A 22,211-nucleotide genomic window follows, 5' to 3' on the forward strand; every position below is an offset into this window, starting at 1 on the left:
AGACAGTAATGGAGAGAACCCAGGTGAGTGCAAAAAGTAGGTCACTAGAAGGGAGTCATATTCACCATATTTAATGAATGATTTTTTAGCTTTTTGCTTCCTTCCAGCAGTATGTGCCCCTTGTGAGGGTGGCTGATACAGCAAGGTACATGTGCATATCTGGATGCTCTAGCAGTGAGCAGAATTCCTGCTTCCTACAACAGACAGCAAAGATAATTGCCTGGAGTTAGTTCTTGTGTCCCAAAATAGTGCTGCTCCTGGAGCATCTCTGTCCCAAAACTGCCCTGGTGATTCTATAAAGGCCACTTACAAACCAGAGAGATTGTGAAATTTGGGGAAGACTGGTTTGATCTAAATAAAATTAAATGAAAACTTTTCTTGGGAAATAGGTTGTTGGGAGAAATTTTATTTATAATTCTGTGACAGTCCGTGGGAATGACTGCTTTCTGGAAACAATATGTGCAATATCTGGCCAGTTTCTACACATCTCCCTTTTAGCACTGAACACTGGCATCGGTGGGGACCTGTCAGATCCTATTCTAAGACCAGCTGGACTGAGCTGTTGCACAAAATGGGATGCTTCCTGTAGTGAAAAATAAAGGCAGAAGAGAAAAGACAATGAAGGGACTGTTGCTCAAGATTCAGACAAAATGTGGATGTCATCTCCTGCTCGGTCTCTGTCCTGGGCTGGAGCAAAGGCACAACTGCTGGCTGGGCCAGACTGTATTGGAAAACTTTTAAGCACCATGGAAAATGTCAGTGGAATGGTAGCCAGAACAGTGCAATATTTAAAAAATCCCCAAATCCATTGTCAGGTATCTCCCTGAAGTGCCAAGGCAGAAGAACAGTGGTGGGATGCTTATTGTTTCAGATCTCAGGATTTCCTTCTGGCAGCTTTAGAATCTCTTCTGTGTTCTAAAATCCTTTGGCTTCCCTCACCAGAAAATGAAAATTGTATTCACTCAGAAACCTATGATTATGAGTTTTTCAGCCTAAACCACTCCATATATTTGTCCTTAAATGTTTTGTTTCTTTGTTTTGTGACTTTTACAATGGCAGCGATGCCCTGGGTTTCAGTTCCCCAGGGTCACACCCTGCAGCAGGAGCCTGCCTCTGTGCCAGGTGCCCTCTGCACTCAGCAAGACCTTCCTGAGAGCAGACTCTGCCTAGTTTGGGTGGATGTTTTGCTTACACATCCTGAAAATGAAAGTCTTAAAAGGCTTTTCACTCACAGGGTAAACAGCATTGCGTATATTACATGTGAATTTTAAAGTTTGTATAGCCAGTCTTGCAACTTTCTCTGCTCTTGTGTGTGCAGCCTTTCCCTGCCTTTTAGGGCTCCTAAAAACCTCTTTCATCTACCTGGATGACTCTGGTTTGAAAGACACCTTTCTTTTCTTCTTTGAAATGACTTTTCAATAGGTTGACAGCATGGCAAATGGATAATACACCCTGTGGCAGAACACTAAAAATCCATTTCTGCCACTCACTTTAGAATGCTCCCAAGGATTCTAAATTGTTTTATAATCCTGGCACTGCTATTCCTGAAGAGCACAGAGCATAAAATAAGAATTACATGTGCTCCAAACTCTGTTAACCTGTGCTAATGCAGGAAAACACTTCCAGAAGAACAAAATGGAAAGAAAACAGATTTTGCTGTGTGGATGGACCCATGGCAAGGTAATGAGACAGAACACTGAAAGAATACACTTTAAAGTATGAGCTGAGCTTATGCAAAATTGCATAATTTTAATTAGAGATATCTTCTGCTTAATTAGCTAATTAAAGTCCAGTTTGGTCATTTAAGCACTTAGCATTTCTCTGGTTTGTGAGGTTTAGCTTGGTGTGGGTGAGCAGCATTGTCCCCAGTGCAGGTACAGCACAGCTCACACTTTTAGCAGGTTTTAACATGTTTTGGAAGGAAAGATGAGTTCTTAGCATGACCTGTGTTAATATTACAAATCACTTAGCAACAGTTGGTTGAAAGGGGTTTGTTTTGACTAAGATCATAGAGCTTCTGCAACCTTTGTGGTAAAATCCTGCCTTTGCTCCTACTTTTCAGTTTTATGCAGAACGCTGGAGTGCAACATGCAACACTAGAAAAAACTGATGTTTCCCAGCCTTGCCTCAATTTTAGCAGCTGTACATCATTTACAGTTACTTGTGACAACTGATGTTGAAGTACTTCAATATCTCCTCTGTGTGAGACAGGTTTCCCTGCTTCCTGTGTTTATGTGGATGCATTTTTGATTCCTTGAGAGCTGTGTCAGAAGAGCTTTGTTTAGAGAGATGCCTCCTCATGTTTGCTCATTCGAAGTTCATTGTTTTGCTCTTGTCTGCTCTAGCTAAACCTCCAGCAGTGACTAACAGCGTGGGCATGGTTTTGTGGGACAGCGTTCTCCAGCTTTCCTCATTACCACTCTTTGCTCTGGAGAAGATTTATTAATTTCAACACTGACTGGATTAGCCACTGTCACACTGCTAATACCAGTGTTTGGATTTATCCTAGATTTTCTCAGTCACCAAGATGGGAATCTGTTTGATGTGCACCCTTTAGTTTCCTGTAAAATCATGTCCATCTGCTACAATCATCACAAACTGGATGTTCCTTGGACATAACTATGCTTGATTACATAATCCTATTGTTTATTTCAGTAGAGATGGGCTACAACTCCCCAAAATACATCTATGCTGATTATTTTTCACCTAGAAGTTACACAATGTGTAGCTGGGCAGGTCTTCAAACTGCTTCATGCCCCAAAAGCCAGCTAAGTGAATCAACTACATTTCATTTGGAATTCAGGGAATACTTCCATACCCTAGCAAAATCATTGTTTTCCTCTGACACTTCAGGTTCTAAAAAAATGCCATATTTTTATTTAGGAAAAGTGACTTGTAATCACATTCTTCTCTTCATAAAAAATACAGCTTTAGGCAGTCCTGAGAAGAAAAACCAAACAAACCAATCCAGCCTAAATTAGACAAGCTTTGCTACCACCACTGTGTCTGTTTGATAATATCATTATATGTCTATGGCAATAACCCAGAGACCCACTCAGGGTTTTGTTTTGGCTTGTCACTGAGCCAACAACACTAATTCTATTACAAAATTTGAAGATACCGTGGTTGAAAATATATTTGGAGTAATATTAAAATAAGTATGATCTGCTCACACTCTAAATATTTTAGTCAAATAAAGAACGTGTATCATGCACAAATAACACAATGCAATTATATTGTAGAATTACAGGGAGAAACATTGTTCTCAAACTTAATTATTAGTATATTTAAAAGACAGCCTTCTCTCCTTTTTATTCCTGCTATCAGATGGTAAATATTTGACAATTTAGTAAGTGCCTGCAGAGGAGCACATCAATGGATCTGACTCATAATGTGTATATTTTTTTGATTTTAGTCATATAGCCTTGACTAATACTCTAGTCATTATAGTGCACAACCTCCACAATATATTATATATATTATTATTATTATAATATTTTATTATTTTATATATAATATTTTAAGTTCCTTTATTCATTATCACTTTGAACATTAGGGTAAAAATATAGAATCACTCTATAAATTAAATAAATATGCTAATAATTGCAATAAGACATAAATATCTGATAATTCATCTCTGAAACATTCATGTTAAAGTTGTGGTGTCTCTTTGTGGTGCTCTCTCTTCCATCAGAACCAGCTCTAGTGTTGGGTAAGAGTTGTCTCCAAGTATTTGGGGTGCCAACACCTGTCATCAGGACTCCCAGCAGTTCTCATTCACCTTCTCAAAGTATGTCTTGAAGTGATTCAGGGCTTCCTGTAGGGTCAGGTCTTTCATTGGACAGGGTATGATGTTCTGGCGTTGCTACAATAATGATAAAAGCGAAAAATAGCAAAAGGCAACAGTCAAAACAATGGAGGGAACAAGAAGAACATATTGCTGAGAAGGCATTGATGGTTTTCAAGGGAATGTTTAATCAGAAGGAAAGATAGATCTGCATGAATGAACAGAGAGAAGACATTTGAGTATTGGGAATACTACTTGCTGGCTGACTTTTCTTACTGAGATGTGGCTTAGGGCCTTTTCTTACTAGTGTTCTGGCTAATGACAAGTCCTAGGATTTGTCTACAGGTGATGCATCTTTAGGAAACTCTAACTTCTATCCAGACTCTATGAATTCAGGTAGTTCCTGTAAAACCACTGCTGAGCAGCAGCCACAATGCTCAACACTGCAGAACGAAGGGTGTTGCAGGGGTTCTACAGAGATGCCATCAAAATTTTGCTGTTGACTTTAGTCAGCCAGGATGCTGGGATGATTAATTTCATGTTTTGAAAACGAGTGAGTGGTACATTCACATAATTTCATATTTTTACCTTGGGTGTCCCTAGTCCAGCCAGGGGAGTTGGGACTAGATGAGCTTTAAGGTCCCTTCCAACCCAAACCATTCCATGATTCTATGACTATAAATAATTCATGAGAAACTTACTGTATGTGTTTTCTTTAAAATTGATGTTATGTAATTCATGTTATTCTCCATCAGAGAAATATGTCTGCTTGCTGAATTATCCTTAAAGGAAACTTTCAGTCCTTCTATGGTTTTTTCAAGTTGACAGGGAACACGACTACACTAAAAAAAAAATCAAATAACAGCAAAATTATATTCTGCCAAATGAGTTAACTTTTATCTTTCAGTAAATTCAATAACTATTTGCATGCATAGCGGAAACAGAAATTCTGTATAAATACAGAAAGAGGTACTTTCCTATGTTTTCTGGGGTTTGATGAAAATCTACAGCATGAGAGAAAATAAACACATTTTTAAAACTGTTATTAAGGAAAATATAAAAAAAGAATTGTAAAAGGCAGACTAAAATCCACTGGGGTTGCAGCTTTATCAAAACCACACTGAATAGCCTGAGAATGTCAGATCTGCCAACTCCCTCTCCCAGCTGTACCTCCCACAGAGGACAGAAGCACTGTACCCCTCTGACTATATCTCAGCCTTCTTTAAAGCTGCAAGCTCTAAACATTTTTTTCCTCTAAAACAACAGGCTGGCTGTTCTTCATTATTTTTCATGAACCATTTTTCAGTTCACAGAATTTGAGAAATCTGCAGACCACAAACTGAAACCACTGATCAACAGGTTTATTATTGTAGACAATAACTTCTTGTGCCAACAAATTGCTTCCTTCAAACACAAACTTTATGGGGCTTTATAACACTCAACTTGTTTGTTTGCCAAGAGGTAAGAACATTTTAGTGCTTCAAGTACTAACCCTATTCACCCACCTTTGGTTCTAAATGACAGCAGGTGATGTTCAGGGTCTGCACCTGAGACTGTAACGTTGAGAACAGCCTCAGAAGTAATCTCTCTGCAAGAACTCCTGAGATTGCCTTCAGCAGGAGTACAACCAAGTCTCAGAGACCATGGTCACAGAATTGGCTCTTTATTCCCATAGCTTCACTGAATTTGCATGCATAGCAGAACTGCTCATGAAAAAATTAGCATATGTATTCCCTTTTAGTAGGATTTGGTCTTTTTTTGTAGTCTCTCTTTCCTTCAAGATGTGCTACAAAGCATCATCATTTTTCAAATAATTAAGAGCAGTAGAATAAAGAAGTTTGAAAGTCTTACCTGAAATTTCCCCTTGGGTACTGGAATAAAGACCTAAAATTTTTAAAAAGAATATACTGTTAGAAGGTATTTCTCCTCTAAGCGACTGCCACATTGTTAAACATCTCGAAATACATATCATCTTCATCAGGTTTTCTATTTCTGAACTTCCTTTGGGGAAACAATTACCAGCTTCTGAGGAAAGTTTGACACACAGTGCTTTGAGCATCTCAACTTTAACAAACAAAATACAGGACATACAAACTAGAGCTGAAACTAACCCAGACTTCATTTTATACTTCCATCAAAAGAACTGTAGGAAATGAAGAAAAAGAGATAACGACCCACCTCTTTGTTTGCTGGAGTCACTAGATCCTCGAGGTTTGCTTGAAATTCTTCTACTGCACCTCCCATTGAGCCAGGTAAGCAGCAACTCACCAAGAAAATATAGAGCAACAGCATTTTGGGTTCAAGGAAAGCTGTCTTTGATTTATGCACTATACGCTGCCTATATATACACCTTGAATATTAGATGAAAGGGAAAGTTTTCTCATATTGGAAAAGGCACAAGACCATGGTGTGAGTTATCATGAGCACTGTGGGATGCCTCACTGGGGGCTGGTTGGGGGTTTCCTTCCTCCTGACATCAAGTAAGGGGAAAATACCTCTGTGGATAAGAGATGTCATTTCATGATATGATATCAAAAACTTATCACAGGAAATAGGAGCATTCCTTCTGTAACGCAGATCTTTATGTGGTTTTATTCTTACTTTTGTACCACATAATCAGAGAGATGGAGATCTGAAAAGCTATGTAGTTTTTACATGTCTCTCAGTAATATGCCATCCTTTATTCAGTGGGATTTTCTAAATGAACTCAAACTCAGTTCAAAGGTGAGTAAAAAATACCAGTAACTTCTTAGAAATACACAGACCCTAATGCTACTTAACCAGTTTGGATTCTTTACCCTTCCTCCCTCGCCCTCACTGTTTGGGGAAATTCAGCATAGAACACATGGCTGGAAAAGGCATGGATTTAATTGGCAGCCCAGCAGTGAAAGCATGGCAGGTATTAATGGCTGGAATTAGCTGTCCTGGCATCAGGTGAAAACCTTGTCCCTTAACGTAAGTGGAAAAACTATCTACTGAAAAAAACCAAAGTGCTTCAAAATGGCTGAAAGCTACTTTCAGATGACTGGCAAGGGCTTATGAGAGTGTAATACTCACTCATCAAAAGGTTACAATTTTCCAGCAAAATTGGACAAATCATTCAATGATGTGAGAAGAGTCATCTGGTTTTCCATAGCTACCTGCTTGAAAGGCTCAGAAAAAGACCTTGTGCACATCAAATTATCAGTTTCTCAACACATAATTTCATGAGCAGATCTGTTTAAGTTTTGTTGAAAATACTGCTTAACTAAGTTTTTAAATACTCTTTTTAAATTCTTGTCCTAAAATTCCAGAAGAAAAGCATAACTATGAGTTAACAAAAGTCATCTTAAAAGGATCTTTTGATCCTAACTGAAAAAGCTCCTGATAAGCTTTTAACATTAAACTTATGAAATATTCTGTTGTCACACCTCAGCTAAAGAAACACAAGAGGTCCCTAGATGAAAATGTTGGGCTCTTAGAAGAGCATGTAATAATACAAGATATACTTCCATTCCTCAGCAGAAATCAGCATTTGGATGTTCTTATAGTAGTTTAGACTGGAAAGATAAAAGTGTGTAATTGCTTTTGTTCTTCTACAGATTGACAGGTTTCTAGAAGGGATGATGACATGATAATAAATGTTGCAGGAAAGAGGTTGTTTCTTCTAGTCCTCAGCCTTTTGTGTTCACTCTTATTTTATAGACTCTGAAAAGCTGATAACTGTGCTGGTCAAAGGAGAACAATCCCAAACCAAGAAATTCCACAGCAGCATACACACACACGCTATTTAGAGAACAGATTTCATATTGGTGGGAAAATAGTGTGTGTGAAACAGAAAACTCTACCAGAAACAGTGCCAAAACCTGTCTCCGAATCATGAACTTTCGCAGAATATTCTGGAGGTGAGACTGGCTACAGAATCAGAGTATGATGCATACATCATCTGAAGGCAATGTGGAAAAATATTGCCATAGAGAAAGTATTGTGCTGCTGAACAACTGAGTCATAGCGAGGCAGCTGTAGGGCAGGAGGCGACACACAAATGGAGTATAATGTGGTGTCTCCTCTCCAGAGGAGCTGTACTGGCTTCTCAAAGATGGGTCTGAACTTTGGCAATATTTTTACAGGCTGTTTGGCCAATATGGACACTAATTTCTTCTTGTCTCAAAATCTGTAGTGGCCATAGCTTATGTTTTGTGAACCATTTTTGCACTCATAAAAGATATGATTATCACCAGAGAACAACTGTAGTGAAAGCCTGAATTGTTGGCCACAAACCACCTGCTGGCCACCAGCTCCTGATAAGGTCCAGACTTCACTTATCATCTCTGTTACTCATTTTAATTACAGATGATGCTAAGATTGAGCACAAAGGGCTGTTTTTCAAAGTTTGCCTCTGTTACCTAATCATGAACTTGATCTGACACAAGAACTACTTGTGTTGTTTCCCTTCACGGTGAAAATACAGTAAAAATTACTGTAATATGATACTAAAATATGCTGGCAAGTTATTAATCAATCTTGGAGTTGGCAGAAAGTGTAGATAAATTAGATTCCCAGTGCTGTCAGCTCATACAGTGAACATGAGATGGCTCCCAGCTGGCCAGGGGCTGCTGGGTCAAGCTAAGCGTGTGCATGGCACGTGCAGCCTGACCCTGTGTGTTGTTCTGGAGGGACTACAGATCCTCAGGAGTAGGATAACAAAGCTCCAGAGAAGCAGCAGGAAGGGGCAGTCCTCTGGCTTGGACTTTTTTTCTTTCTGGATGATGAATAGGGGATAGGGAGCAAAGAGGAAGAAGATGTGGAAGAAGACTGGTACAAGAAGGTAAGGAGTTCTGTTGGCCCTTGAGAGAAATGAACATTACCAGCCAAAGGGAGTGATCCCCTTTCCTACCCCTGATCATCTCAAACTTTCCTGCAGTCCCTAAAACTGCCTGTCTTGGTTTCGGCTGAGGTAGAGATAAATTCTTCTCAGTATTTGGTACAGTGTTGTGTTTTGGATTCAGAAAAGAACAATGTTGATAGTATGTTGATGTTCTGGTTTTTTCTAAGTCGTATCCTAAGTCAAGGATTTTTTTTTGGAGTCATATGGTCAGCCAGTGAAGAGGTACAGAAAAGAAACTGTGAAGGAGCACAGCCAGGACAGGTTACCCAAACTGGCCAAAGGGATATTCCACACCACGGAACATTATGCTCAGCAGATAAACTGGGGGAGTTACCTGGAAAGGGGCTAGCATTGGTCAGCAGGCGGTGACCAATTTTATTTGGCATCACTTATTTGGGTTTTTTTCCTATTTATTTTTATTATTATTATTTACCATTATTATTGTATTTTATTTTATCTTATTAAACTGCTCTTATCTCAATCTACCAGTTTTCATTATTGTATTTTATTTTGTTTTATCTTATTAAACTGCTCTTATCTCAACCTACCAGTTTTAGAGTTGATTCTTCTCCCCATTCCACTGCAGTTGGGGGGGAAGAGCCAGTGGCTGCGTGGTGCCTCATCACCACAATACAAGACAGACATTAAAGCTATTAGGGAGTGCCCAAGGGAGGGCAATGAGGATGGGGAAGGGTCTGGAGAAGAATTCATAGGAGGAGCGGCTGAGGGTGCTTAGTCTGTTCAGCCTGGACGAGACTGAGGGGAGATCTTGCAGCCGGGTACAGCAGCAGATACCGATCTCTTCTCTGCGGTGACCAGCGATAGCGCTTGAGGGATGGCCTGAAGCTGTGTCAGGGCAGATTTAGGTTGGGTATCAGGAAAAGGCTCTTCACCCCGAGGGTGGCTGGGCACTGAACAGGCTCGCCAGGGAAGTGGTCACACTTCAAGGCGCTGAAGAGGCGTTTGCACAAGGCTCAGGGCAGACGGTGTGACTCTCAGGAACGGTGCTGCGCAGGGCCAGGAGCTGGACTCGATGACCTTGTGGGTCCAACTCAGCTCATTCTGTGATTCTATTATTTCCAGCCGGGTTCAAACCACGATACCGCCTCAAAACTCCATCGCTCCCTTCCGAGCCCTCAGCGGACACGCCAGCCCGGAGCTGCCCTCACGGCGCCGTACCGCTGCAGGCCGCCGGGGGGCGGTGCGAGGCGGCGGGCGGGCCGCCATGGCGGGCCGGGGGCGGGCATGGGGGAAAGGGGGCGGCCGGGCCGGGGGCGCGGTACCGCGGCGGGCTCGGCTGGGCTCGGCTCGGCTCGGCTGCGCTCCGGCGGCGGGTAGGGGAAGGGATGTCTCCCTGGAAAACGTCCGCCCCCGGCGCGGCGCGGAGCTCCGGGCGGGAAAGCCCCGCTGCCACCCCTGCCTCGGCAGGAAATGCCCTTTCCCGGGCCGGGCAGCCCCGGAGGAGCCGCGGGAGGGCCGAGCCCGAGCCGTCGTGAACACCCCCGGAGTACGCAGCCACACGGGAGGGGACGGGCCTTGGAGGCCGCGGTGCCTCCCCCAGAGCCCGGGGCAGCTCCCGGCCGAGCACAGCCCGGCGGTCAGTGCCCGCCCCACGGCCTGGGGAGGCTCGAGCCTTCCCCTTCACAGCACCAGCCGGGACAAGGTGCTGGATGTGCTGCTGGATGTGGTGCTGGGAACGCCCATTGGCGAAGCTTGCACGGTGTTGGGTGTTTCAGTACGCCGCTGGGTTGTCAAAGGGGAAAACATGTTGGGGCTTCTCTTGTGTTTGGGGCATTCTGAAGGCACGTGCGTAGTGTTTGTGAAGTGGAATAAAGGGATATTCGGGCCATTGTGTTTGATTTCATGATACATAGTGTGGCACTTAGCTTGGAGTTGATTAATTTCTCTGTTTGAAAGAAATAAGGTTTTACCTTCATATGTTTTGTACCTTGACAGTAACTGAAGAACCTTAGCCGTGTTTTTAAATGTATTCATCATATACAATCCATGATCCAATCATGCCAATATTCCGTGATTGTAGAGTACAGTTTGAAAGTATCATTGTGTGGGGTATGTAGGCTTTACTTGCTTGTGTAGGTGTTTAGCCAGCTTTCAGCAATCTGTTGTGGTTTCTGCCTACTGGATTTTTCACAAAGCTCTGTTTTACAGGATTTACAGTGTTTTCACCTCTGGCTTTGGAACAGAAGTTCAGCAGAAATGTCGAGGATTGAAAAAATGAGTATCCTCGGAGTGAGGAGTTTCGGGGTAGAAGACAAAGACAAACAAATTATCACTTTCTTTAATCCATTAACTATTTTGGTGGGACCAAATGGTGCAGGAAAAACGGTAAGCCTCACTTTATATTTGGATTTGAGCTGTAAATAAGTCTGGAAGGCTGTAACATGTGAATAATAATTTCTACAGAAAGGTATTTAATAGTATTGCAAAAGTCATGCTGTTTGCTATAAATATTGTGTTGTTTAGTGTTATTAGAAATCTGCTTTCATGCCTGGAATTTGCAGAGCACTGGTTGATATTTTTTCATAGGAAAGAAATTAATATCCCGATTAAAACTGCTTTTGCAAAGTATCATATTTTCATGGTACTCAAAAATTAAAATGTTATTTCTCTCTCTTTACATATCTAACTCATTTGTAAGTGTTCCTGTGGATTTGCCTGTAGTCCATCTTGGGTACTCTAAATTTGTCTTTATAACTGTATACTTATTCTGTCTTCTTAGACCATCATTGAATGCCTTAAATATATATCCACTGGGGATTTTCCTCCTGGCACCAAAGGAAAAACATTTGTTCATGATCCCAAGGTAAGTCATAATGACTAGATGCAATGTGTGTTTGCTCCTAAGTAAAATACTCCACTGCACTCAGGTTGTGAATAAAACAGGGATGCTCAAGTCGTAGCCAGCCTTGAGCTGAAATGGAGAAAAGCAGAGAGCTGAGGGTGATTAGAACATGCCCCACAGGTGGAGAGGCACACATTCCTTTGGACCTTGAGAAGAATTCCCCTCATTCTGTGTGTTTTTTTTCCTTCTACCACAGGTTGCCAATGAAACCGACGTTAGAGCTCAGATTCGGTTGCAGTTCCGAGATGTCAACGGGGAGGTCATGGCTGTCCAGCGCTCCATGGTCTGCACCATGAAAGGCAAGACTCCAGAGTTTAAAACGCTGGAATCTGTCATTACTAGAACAAAGTAAGTTGTCAAGTGTTTCTTCTTACTTGGCCTGAAGATAGCTTTGGATTTGGTATGTTTTTATGCATCAGATAAGAGAAGATTACAGAATGCATTCTTTAACATAGCTACTAATTCTTTTAGATTGCAAAGATGTGTAGTTTCATTACTTTATCTATTAGATGATTGAAAATTCACACATGTGGTAGCTGTGGTGTTAAGAAATACTTCCATCTGTTGACTAGCATTTATTTGAAAACTTTATTGGTAGTAAGGGTGGTGAGGCACTAGCAGAGGTTCCTCACAGAATCTGTGACTGTCCTGTTTCTGGAAATATTCAAGGCCTGGGTGGATGAGGTTTGGAGCAACCTGGTTATGTGAGTAGCATTCCTGCTCATGGCAGAGGGAGTGAGGTGGGTGGTACGGGCATTTCTAACCCAGATCATTCCATGATTCCATGATTGTAGGATACAGCTTGAAAGTATTGTTGTGTGGAGTATGTAGGCTTTACTTCCTTTAGTACCATTTTCAGTTTCACATCGTTTTTGGCCTGTGTTCAACTCCCATCTCCACTGTTTAAGTATATTCCTTTAACTCAAGAGCTGTCCTACCCCCTCTGGTGGTTCCTCAGAGTTCTAATATGTGACACAGTCTGACTTCAAAAGTTGGCAGTGTTAAGTGCCTTTGTTGAGCATCATAATTTTGTGCTTAAAAATTGTTACTTGTTAAAATGAGGTTATACTGTTAAAGTGCAGTTCACTTTTTGAAGAACTTGCCAGTAACTCCTTTGGGGATTGTCTCTGTCTCCACAGGCATGGCGAGAAGGTCAGTCTGAGTTCCAAGTGTGCTGAAATAGACCGGGAGATGATCAGCGCCCTTGGTGTTTCCAAATCTGTGCTTAACAATGTCATTTTCTGTCACCAAGAAGAATCCAACTGGCCCTTAAGTGAAGGGAAGGCCCTGAAACAAAAATTTGATGAGATCTTTTCAGCAACAAGGTTTTTCCCTTTACTGTAATTAAATAAAAACTAAGTAAAAAATGTCTTCTCATAACATAAATGTTAATAAAAATGTCGAAGACACTGTTTCATACTTCAGTATTTCTGTATTGCCAAAGCAGCTGAAATTTGGCTTTTTTTTAAGGTATATCAAAGCACTCGAAGCTCTGCGTCAGGTACGACTGAAACAAAGCTTGAAGGTAAAAGAGTGTCAGACAGAACTGAAATATCTGAAACAGAATAAAGAGAAAGCACAGGAAATCCAGGATCATCTCAGCAACAGAGAAGCTCAACTGGCTGCTTCTAAGGAGAATGTAATATCAATTGAGAATCAGCTTGAGCCTCTAAAGGTAATTTCCATGAGGATTATGTTAATACTTTAATACAAAACAATAAAAGAAGTGAAAGGTGGATGAATTTTTTGGTTAAAATCTTGCACTTTTATATCTAATCCTTGGCCCTGCAGCAGACTCAAGCATACCTCAACTCACCTGGCAAATGCTGCTCTAATCTATAAACAGTCATTGAAGGGTTAAGAACAGAATTCTTATAGCAGCATTGGATTTTTGTCAGTTTGAAATCTCTCTAAAATTTAGCTGGTATCTAAAACCATTTAAAGCTATAATTAAAAACCAAACTAAAACTTAATGTTTCGTATTTTAAAGACGTATTTAATGAAATTGGAGGTTTTGCACTGAAAATGATTGATTATGGGGTTCATGAACCAATGAGATATTTTACTTACCACATTTTTTTGCAGAGCTCTCTGGCAGAAGTTGAGCAGAATCTCACAAAAGTAATGAGGTTGGACAATGATGTGAAGGCCCTGGAGAGCAGGAAGCGGCAGATGGAAAAAGATAATCAAGATTTGCAACAGAAGATGGAAAAGGTTGCCTTTATGACAGAAAACTTAGATTATTATACTTTATCCATCTAAGGAAAACAGTTTTCCAGTTTTGCTTGCTACAGATTTTCGCTCTGTATGTCTTATTATAGAGATTCTGTATGTGAGATGTTTAAAGTCTTATTTCTTTAATTCTGTTGTGGTAAAAACTATACATTTTTAAAACATTAATAACTGACTTATAAATTTGTATGTGATATACAGGTTTTTCAAGGAACAGATGAACAACTAAGGGATAGATACCAGAACCACCAGAGAATAGTGAAGGAGAAGGAGAAGAGATTGTTGGACTGTAAGCGTGATTTAGACAGAGCCACTAAAGAGTGCCAGAGATTTAACAGTGAGAAATCAGAGCTGCTTATTGAACGAGGTAATTTGGACTTCATTTATAGTCTTGTATGTTGTCTAATGTAATTAAATCTGAAATGGAACTACTGATAATTGAAGTGATCTGAACTGGACAAAACTCCTAAAATGTGTGTTAGTTCAGGTTCACCTGCACAGTGGGGTGGGAGAGTCTTGCTGGTGGACAAGTTTAGGTGTTTTTCTCCTGGAGTTTCTAACGGGCATTTTTTCTCAGCTGTAATTACAACATGTAGTACATTTTGTCATGTAAGAAGCATGAAAGCTGAATGCCTGGCATTCTCCATGTCTCATGTGGGGACTGGGGACAAGTCAGAGGGCTTTAAGGTAATGTTCTTTCAATTGTGTATCCTTTTTGATGGATTATGGGAATTTCAGCAAAGCTGTAGTAGTTGAGACACAGAATACTTGCTTACATAAAATACATTTGGGCTTTGTTTTTTAATCAGAATAATATTTTTAGTGATTTTAGGGACTTACTTTTGAATTACTGATTTATTTAATTCATACAAATTTAGCTACCTGAAATAACAATCTCTACCTATAGCTTTTTATTCTGTAGCTTTTTGTGTTGTTGAAAAATACTTCAAGGTTTCAAAGGCTTTCAACTGGCTTTGAATCCTAAGTGTGTCTTCTGCCTCACTTTTTGAACACTTATGTCACTTTTTCTCTTTGTGGAGGTCGTCTTCAACTGCAGGCAGATCGTCACCAGGAGCACATTGTGACCAGGGATTCCTTAATTCAGTCTCTGGCAGCCCAGCTGGAGCTGGATGGGTTTGAGCGGGCCCCTTTCACCGAAAGGCACATCGCCAGTTTTCGCAGGCTGGTGAAGGACAGGCAGGACAGAGATACAGAAGATGCAAATCGTATGATGGTGAGAGTTTTGTTGTTTTAGTAGTGTAATTTGTATGGGCCATTGGTGTTTTATTGGTCCACATGGGTCTTTGTGGTGCTGGGAGAAAGTGTTGATGGGGGGGAACTAAAGCTGGTTTTTTTTTTAGACTTCTTGGTAATGTGTCAGCTGCATCTTTCCATGGAAATTTTGAAATTAGGAGTAATCACCAAGGCTATTGAACAGGCAGTTCATCAGAGAGGTTCTTCTAGCAGTCCTCATGCTAGAACATGATCACTGATAAGCTCAAAAACCTGAGGAAGGATTACAGTGGGCAGCTGGTTTAAAAATAAACAACTTTTTGTTGAAGTCGTGTTCAAAATGGAGTTGCTGTCACAGAATGCTACTGGTATGATGCATCTGCATTTTCCTATCAAAGACATTTCAGCAGATAATTTTGGACAAGTTGTAGTTTTCTCAGTATTTCAATATTTTACTGTGGCGAATATTGGCACACTAGTGTGAAAAAGTATTTTAAAATATTTTCCTGTTAAAAAATAATGACTATATTATTGCTGCTCTTCTTTCAGAGAGAATTTGCACAGAAAGAAACAATGAAACAAAAACAGATAGATGAAATAAGAGACAAGAAAACTGGATTAGAAAGAACCATTGACCTGAAATCAGACATTCAGAATAAGAAACAAGCAGAGCTGAAGAATGTCAAATGTGAATTGCAGCAGTTGGAGGGATTTTCAGACAGGATTAGTGAGTTGGATGAGGAGATTGGCAAGATGGTAAGTTAGTGTGTAATCAAAGAAATTGTAGAAGCTTGAAGTAAAAACTTGTGGCTTTATCATTAAAAAACTATACCAAATCCCATAATCCCCCCCTTGATGTTTGCTCTTTCAGATGTGTTTTTGCCCTTTTAATACCCTTTATGCTTTGTCTGTTCAGTTAGTGCACCCTTTGGGGCAGGGTCTGTTCACTACCTTGTTTTTGTGCAGTCCACACATGGAATGTGCTGCTTCTGCTTGGTGAGTTGTAAACAGGGTAATAGCACAGCTGGCAAGCAGGAGATTGGTTACTCTCAAATTATTGGGCCAGAAACTTGAATTGAAAGTTCCATCCTACATACATTTTTGGAGATAACTTGCCTGTGAGATGGACTAGTTGGTTATAAGTGTTTTATCTGATGAAATAAAGTTAGAAGCATTTTATGTTCCAGCTGAACAGCTGGTTATGCCTTTGTAGCCAAATATTTTATGTTTGTTAGCAGTATATGAATTCCACTTGACAGTGTTTTTTTAGCCTCCTCACTAGGGTAATTCCAATAGATACAGTAGATACTAAAATACAGATAATCAAACTAAGTATGAGTGAGCTTCTGGTAAAAGCATGAGCAAGTTTGGGCAGTGCTGCATTCCAGGACTGCATTCAGTATCTTCCTGTGGCTTTTCTTGCCCCACACCAGTCACAGCCTTTGTCCTTTTATGTTTATTCTTTACAAATCTTGTGTCGTTCCTGTAACAGCTACTGATGCTGCTGCCAGGCAGCTGAAGAGGTTTCTTCTGTTTCCTTTAGCTAGAACTTTATTGATTTTTGTAATTATTTGTATCTTCTGGGCTTTTATTTTTTTGTGTAGGAACATGAGCTGGAGAAGGCTGAGAGGAACAGCGATGTAGAAACACTGGAACAGGAGGTACAGACTCTGCAAAGTGAGAAGACAAACCTGGACAAAGCTCTTAGGAGGTTGGATCAAGAGATGGAGCAGTTGAATCTACACACCACAACCATTACCCAAATGGAGATGCTGAAGAAAGACAAAGTAATGTTTTAATCAATATCTCATAAGAGTGTGGCATGAAATTGATACAGTCCTCCAACATTTGTGTATTTTTTCAGTGTGTTTGTGTATTTATCAACAATCAAATGTAGAGCTTCTGTCTGACTTCATAGATGCTATTAGCTTAATAAATACATTGATGGTTATAAACCTAAAGATAGGAAAATTTCATTTAAAATGCTTCATTTCCCCAGGCAGAGAAAGAAGATCAGATTAGAAAAGTAAAATCAAGGCATTCTGAAGAACTAACATCACTGCTGGGATACTTTCCCAGTAAAAAACAACTTGAAGACTGGCTTCATGGTAAAAATAAAAAGATTAATCAGACAAGGGATACTCTTGCTAATCTGAAGTAGGTATTAATTTAATAGATTATTTCTTCACAAGTTTTTATGTAATTATGGATTTAAATGTTGGAAAGTTTCATATGTTCAAAATACTTTTTACTTTAATTCATTAGTGTTTATTTAGATATCTACAAAATCAGAGAAAACATCCTGCAGAGTTTCTGTGATACAGAGCTGATGCAATTTGTGCTAGTTAATAAAATCACAGTATTTGTAGTGTGTCAAAGACAGCACTAAAAGCAGATAGCAAAATAGTGATCTGGAACATCCTTAGCTGTTTGTACTAATTCTAGCTGAATGAATGTGCCTGGGGCTGGAAATTGCTGGTCTTCTGATTTTCTGATAAGTCACAGAGTGGTTAGTGATTATATCACAAATTCATGTGTGATTACCTGTTCTTGGTTTCATTTGATTATATAAAACAGTTAGAGTAGGAAGTTTCTCATCAGTAATCCTCTAGAAAACAAAAGGGATTTAAAATGAAACACTTATGCTGTACTTGGATCAATGAAAAGTTCATGCTATAGATTACATGAAAAATCAATAAAGAAGAACTGGTGAATAGTTCTGTAATTTCAGATTACCTTTCCGTGGATTTTGGTTTTGCTTAAACAGTCTAATTCTTTGTGTTCAGGTAATAAAAGTGTTTCTGCATTCATATTTCAGCAAACGGCTGGCATCAGTAGAATATGATAAAACTTATGCCAGTAATGAGCTAAGGAAAAAAGAAGCTCAGTTGTCCAATCATGAAGCAAAACTTTTTGATGTTTGTGGAAGTCAAGATTTTGACAGTGACCTGAACAAACTTCAAGATGAAATTGAAAAAAGTTCCAAACAGCGAGGTAAATTTGTGTATAGCTCTACTTTTTTTCCCTGAAATTCTAATTTAGCTGATTATGCACTGTTTATCCAACATAAGTGTTCTGTTTGTTTTTCACCCAGCTGTGCTTGCTGGAGCCACTGCAGTTTATTCACAGTTCATTACACAACTGACAGAGGAGAACCAGTCTTGTTGTCCAGTTTGCCAAAGAGTTTTTCAGACAGAGGCTGAACTGCAGGATGTCATCAGTGATCTGCAGTCTAAACTGCGCCTTGCCCCAGACAAACTGAAGTCAACAGAGTCTGAGCTTAAAAGAAAAGAGAAAAAGCGTGATGAAATGATGAGTCTTAAGCCACTGCGGTAAAGTGCTTAGGGAACCATATGGTTACAGGCTGCTTTCTTTCAGATCTGTGGGGTTTGATTATAAAAAGCTATGCAGACATCAAGGAGGCTTTATTCTAGGGCTGGTTAATTAATTTCAAAATGTCGTTGGTGGGATAACTGTTTTGGGAGAATTGGAGAATGGATGAGGGTAGAGCTTTCCTTCACAAGAGGGCACTCTTGTTCAGTGCTTTGTACCTTCTCCTGAGCACTTGCTGTAATGAAGTTAAAAACCAAAACAGATTTTGTTTGCTTGTCTGTATAATCTCACTTAAAATGAGGGATATGTTACCTTAGCTAGGTATGTAACAGAAGCTTAGTTAAATGTGGACAAGGTTAAGGGGATACTATTTTAACTAAATTTAGTCTTCCACTGCTAAATCATATAATGGATTTTGTGATCTTGAATGTCTTCAATTTATGCTGCTGGTTTTGACCAAGGAAATTTTAGGGATTTATATTTTATTTAAGGCGAACTGTAGTTGAACTCCAAGATAAGGAAATTCCAGACCTGAGGAACAAGATCCAGAATGCTAACAGAGATTTAACAGGCCTGAAGGGTGAGATAGAAGAGCAGGAATCACTTCTCCAGACAGCTTTGTCTGAGGAGGAAGGTGCCAAAGCACGTTTACAGGATATAACTCTGATGGAAAGGTATCAGGTATGCTTTGGTAACTTTTTTTTAAATGCATAAAATTATATTCCTTTGCATTTAGATATGTAGTTATTCAGTAATGTGACAGAACTTTGAGGTCCTTATTTTAAAATACTTCCAAAGACAGTATAACCTAGATGATGTTGTACTAATAAACCTTTGATTTACAAAAGTTTTTTTTTTTGAGCACCACAGAGTCCCTTGAGTTCTGATTCAATTCTGTGCTATATGAACTGCAAAAAGAGGTGTAATCCAAAACTGAGCACAACCACAAGTACACCTAAGTGTTTTCAGTCCTTATAGTCATTATAGGTCACTGTATTCCCAGCATCTCACATGTGTTTCCTAGTTCTGTGCCATCTGAATATATAGTGAAGGGAAAGAGAAATCCTGCACTTTTTATTATTCTGGCTTAGGAGACTGTTTTAAGCAGTTTTCATGCTTCTATTGTCAACACAAAATCTTTGCTTGACTGAGAACCTTCAAAGGAGCAATTAGGGAACCTGGGGCCAGACAAAGGACTGAGAGTATTTCACCAGGTGGAGATGTCAGCAGCTCCTGGGGCTCCAACAATTCCAGTATTGCAGGGACAGATTGCACATGGAACTGTCCTGAAGTGGGCTGGGGATGTTAAAGGCCTGTGCATCCTTACTGGCTGATTCCATCCACAGTTAGGAATTCCAGTTCCTAGCAGCTGACATAAACCTACTGCCAGTGATGTGACATTGCTCTACAAGGGAAGGAGATTGGAAGCTCTCGAGTGCCTCAAGCCCTGAGCTTGTTCTTATGTGCCAAAGGTGAAAAAATACATGGTTAAAGACTAATACAGTAGTAATGGTGCTTTTCCTCATACTTTCAGACTGATATCAGGGATGTTGAACGAAAAATTGCTCAGCAGGAGGCTAAGCTGCTAGGTGTCAATTTAAGTAGAACTGTGCTTCAAGTAAGCAAAGAAAAACAAGAGAAAAAACACTTGTGGGATACAGGTAGGTTCTACAAACCTGTTATTTCATTTTTATACTAAAAGTAGTCCAAAATTCTTGCCATTAAAATTTTGGTTTATTTATTTTATGTTCTCAAATAACTCTGTTCTCCTAGTTTGTTGTTGCTGGTTTTTGGAGTCATACCAGCTTAATTTAGAGATGAGTTTTCGTAAGGATTACAATAATGGTTTTGATAACAGATTGACTCCTGTTTTCCTCTGCAGTTACCAGTAAAATTGAGTTAAATCAAAAACGCAAGCAGGACCAGCAAAGCCAGATTCAGCAGCTGAAGAGTGCAGTCAATGAGCTCAAGGCAGAGAAGCTGCAGGTTGTCAGCAGCATGCAGCGGCGGCGGCAGCTGGAGGAGCAGACTGTGGAGTTAAGCACTGAGGTTCAGTCCTTACGCAGAGAGATCAGGGTGAGAAATACTCCCAGTTGTCTAACCCTTAGCTTTGCTGGCCTTGAAACAAAAAATAATAATCTTGTCGTACTTAATATTGTCTCTAGTCCTAGACAATGGGATGGATTTTTAAATGTTTGTAGTGTGTTGCAATTGTGTATCTTTGAGAATTTCTGGAACTTTAAAAATACATATTTTCACGTTTCCTTTTTTTAATACACACAAAAAAGAAATAAGTAACCACATTACTTTTTTTTTCTGCTTGAAAAATTATTGATCTTTACCAGAATGCGAAAATAAAAGCTACTTTTTCCAACTACTTTTCAGGAAGCAGAAGAACAGGTACTTCCTTTGGAGACAAAGTTAGACAAATTGCAGCAGGAGAAGGAGGAACTAGTGAATAAAAGGACTGCAAGTAATAAAGAAACACAAGAGAAGGTGTGTTTGCTCTTGGCCTAACTGTGATACAGGATTGAATACTGTTTTTCAGTGGATGGAAGCTGTGGTATTGAGTTTGCTTTTAGGAAACATCAATAACACCAGGAGGTGCTTTAGATTGGTAGAGCTTTTAGGGAAGAAAAGGAACATGTCAGTCAGGACATGAACTCAATTGTAATTCACCTTTGGCAGTCTTGAAAAAAGTCTTCTTGAGACATTTGGCAATATTTAGTGGCTGATGGCATTCAAAAGCCCTTCCTAAGTAGACCCAAGAGGAACAGCAAGGATGACCATCACCCATCCTTGCCAAGAGACACACTGGTTCTTCCCAGGTTAAGTGGCCCTCATTTCTTTTGGGAAACATTTTCATGCTTATAAGAAGTACTGGCATTGTGGAAGCTGAAGACTTTATTAGAAAACTAAAGGGAGTTACAGTAAGGAATTGTACTTTGGTGGTACTGTTATCCACTATCTTTGATACAGAGCACATCACTATCTTTGATACAGAGCATATCTGTTCTTGGACAGAAGACCATATTTCATTTGATATCTTTTCTCTGCAGATGAATAGCATAAATGAGAAAGTTAAAGATATAAACAAGTACGTGAAAGAAATTGAAAACTATATTCAACAAGGCAAAGAAGACTATAAAAAGGTAATCTAAAAACCAGTGAGTAAAAAGTTAGCATTAAAAGTACTTTTGTTTTTAAATCATATGCCATTTTCTTTATCTTTCTTTAGCAAAAGGAGTCTGAACTTGATGAAGTAAATTCTCGTTTGGCTGCCTGTGAGAAACAGAAGGAAAAGATAAGTAAAGAGATGGAAATGACCCGACAAGATATTGACACTCAAAAGGTGGATATATTGTTTAAAGTATACTTGGCATAGTTGAAATAACTCCTAGTTCTGGTTTGTCTGCCTAGGTCTGTACTGGTGTGAAATTAGCTCCTCATTATTTATTTGATCAGTTGTTAGTTGCTGTACGTGCATTAGGCTGAAAATAGTCTTGAGATTTGTGTGTGGAAATTTAAAAACCATTTATCTCCAACTATCATCTGATGGTATTTCTAAGAGTTTAGTCTGGTGGGATAGTAGTCAGCATTTTCAGGAGTATCTGTATGTGGGGGATACATGCCTTTATAAGTAAAGACAAGCTGCAGGTACCAAAAGTTGCTTGCTATTCCAGATTTGTCATGTACTTTGAATTCTTGTGCATATGTTTCAAATACTGTTTACATTCCTTACAGGAAATACGTCTTTTCCCATTCTACCCTTTCAGTTACTGTCTAGTGTTGTAGAACTGCAACAGGGGACTTGGTTAAATCCATCCTTGGTGAAATCTACTTGTCCAGAAATCCATGGTTGAAACATGGATTAATATTCTCAAAAATAATCACTC

The 22,211-nt window shown here is 39.6% G+C and overlaps 1 protein-coding gene across 2 annotated transcripts in view; it reads left to right on the plus strand.

The window, feature by feature from the left end:
• The window catches only part of RAD50 (RAD50 double strand break repair protein), a 38,844-nt gene that overhangs the window by 9,763 nt on the left and 6,870 nt on the right, over positions 1–22,211 (plus strand). The window contains exons 1-20 of one of the 2 annotated variants that reach the window (XM_041397899.1): positions 9,899–10,317; positions 10,824–11,000; positions 11,395–11,478; positions 11,714–11,865; positions 12,657–12,842; positions 12,988–13,192; positions 13,603–13,731; positions 13,951–14,116; positions 14,790–14,983; positions 15,532–15,738; positions 16,587–16,769; positions 16,982–17,139; positions 17,801–17,976; positions 18,077–18,314; positions 18,807–18,996; positions 19,850–19,976; positions 20,198–20,391; positions 20,701–20,811; positions 21,375–21,467; positions 21,554–21,667. In XM_041397899.1, coding sequence (XP_041253833.1) covers positions 10,872–11,000; positions 11,395–11,478; positions 11,714–11,865; positions 12,657–12,842; positions 12,988–13,192; positions 13,603–13,731; positions 13,951–14,116; positions 14,790–14,983; positions 15,532–15,738; positions 16,587–16,769; positions 16,982–17,139; positions 17,801–17,976; positions 18,077–18,314; positions 18,807–18,996; positions 19,850–19,976; positions 20,198–20,391; positions 20,701–20,811; positions 21,375–21,467; positions 21,554–21,667 — 3,036 coding nt within the window. In that variant the 5' untranslated portion in view covers positions 9,899–10,317; positions 10,824–10,871. Of the gene's footprint in view, positions 1–9,898; positions 10,318–10,820; positions 11,001–11,394; positions 11,479–11,713; positions 11,866–12,656; positions 12,843–12,987; positions 13,193–13,602; positions 13,732–13,950; positions 14,117–14,789; positions 14,984–15,531; positions 15,739–16,586; positions 16,770–16,981; positions 17,140–17,800; positions 17,977–18,076; positions 18,315–18,806; positions 18,997–19,849; positions 19,977–20,197; positions 20,392–20,700; positions 20,812–21,374; positions 21,468–21,553; positions 21,668–22,211 lie in introns of those variants that run through there. The other variant, XM_041397900.1, reaches the window with a different exon arrangement.

The sequence above is a fragment of the Onychostruthus taczanowskii genome, unplaced genomic scaffold (assembly GCF_017590055.1).
Source record: "Onychostruthus taczanowskii isolate IOZ18803 unplaced genomic scaffold, ASM1759005v1 scaffold14, whole genome shotgun sequence".
Taxonomy (NCBI): domain Eukaryota; kingdom Metazoa; phylum Chordata; class Aves; order Passeriformes; family Passeridae; genus Onychostruthus; species Onychostruthus taczanowskii.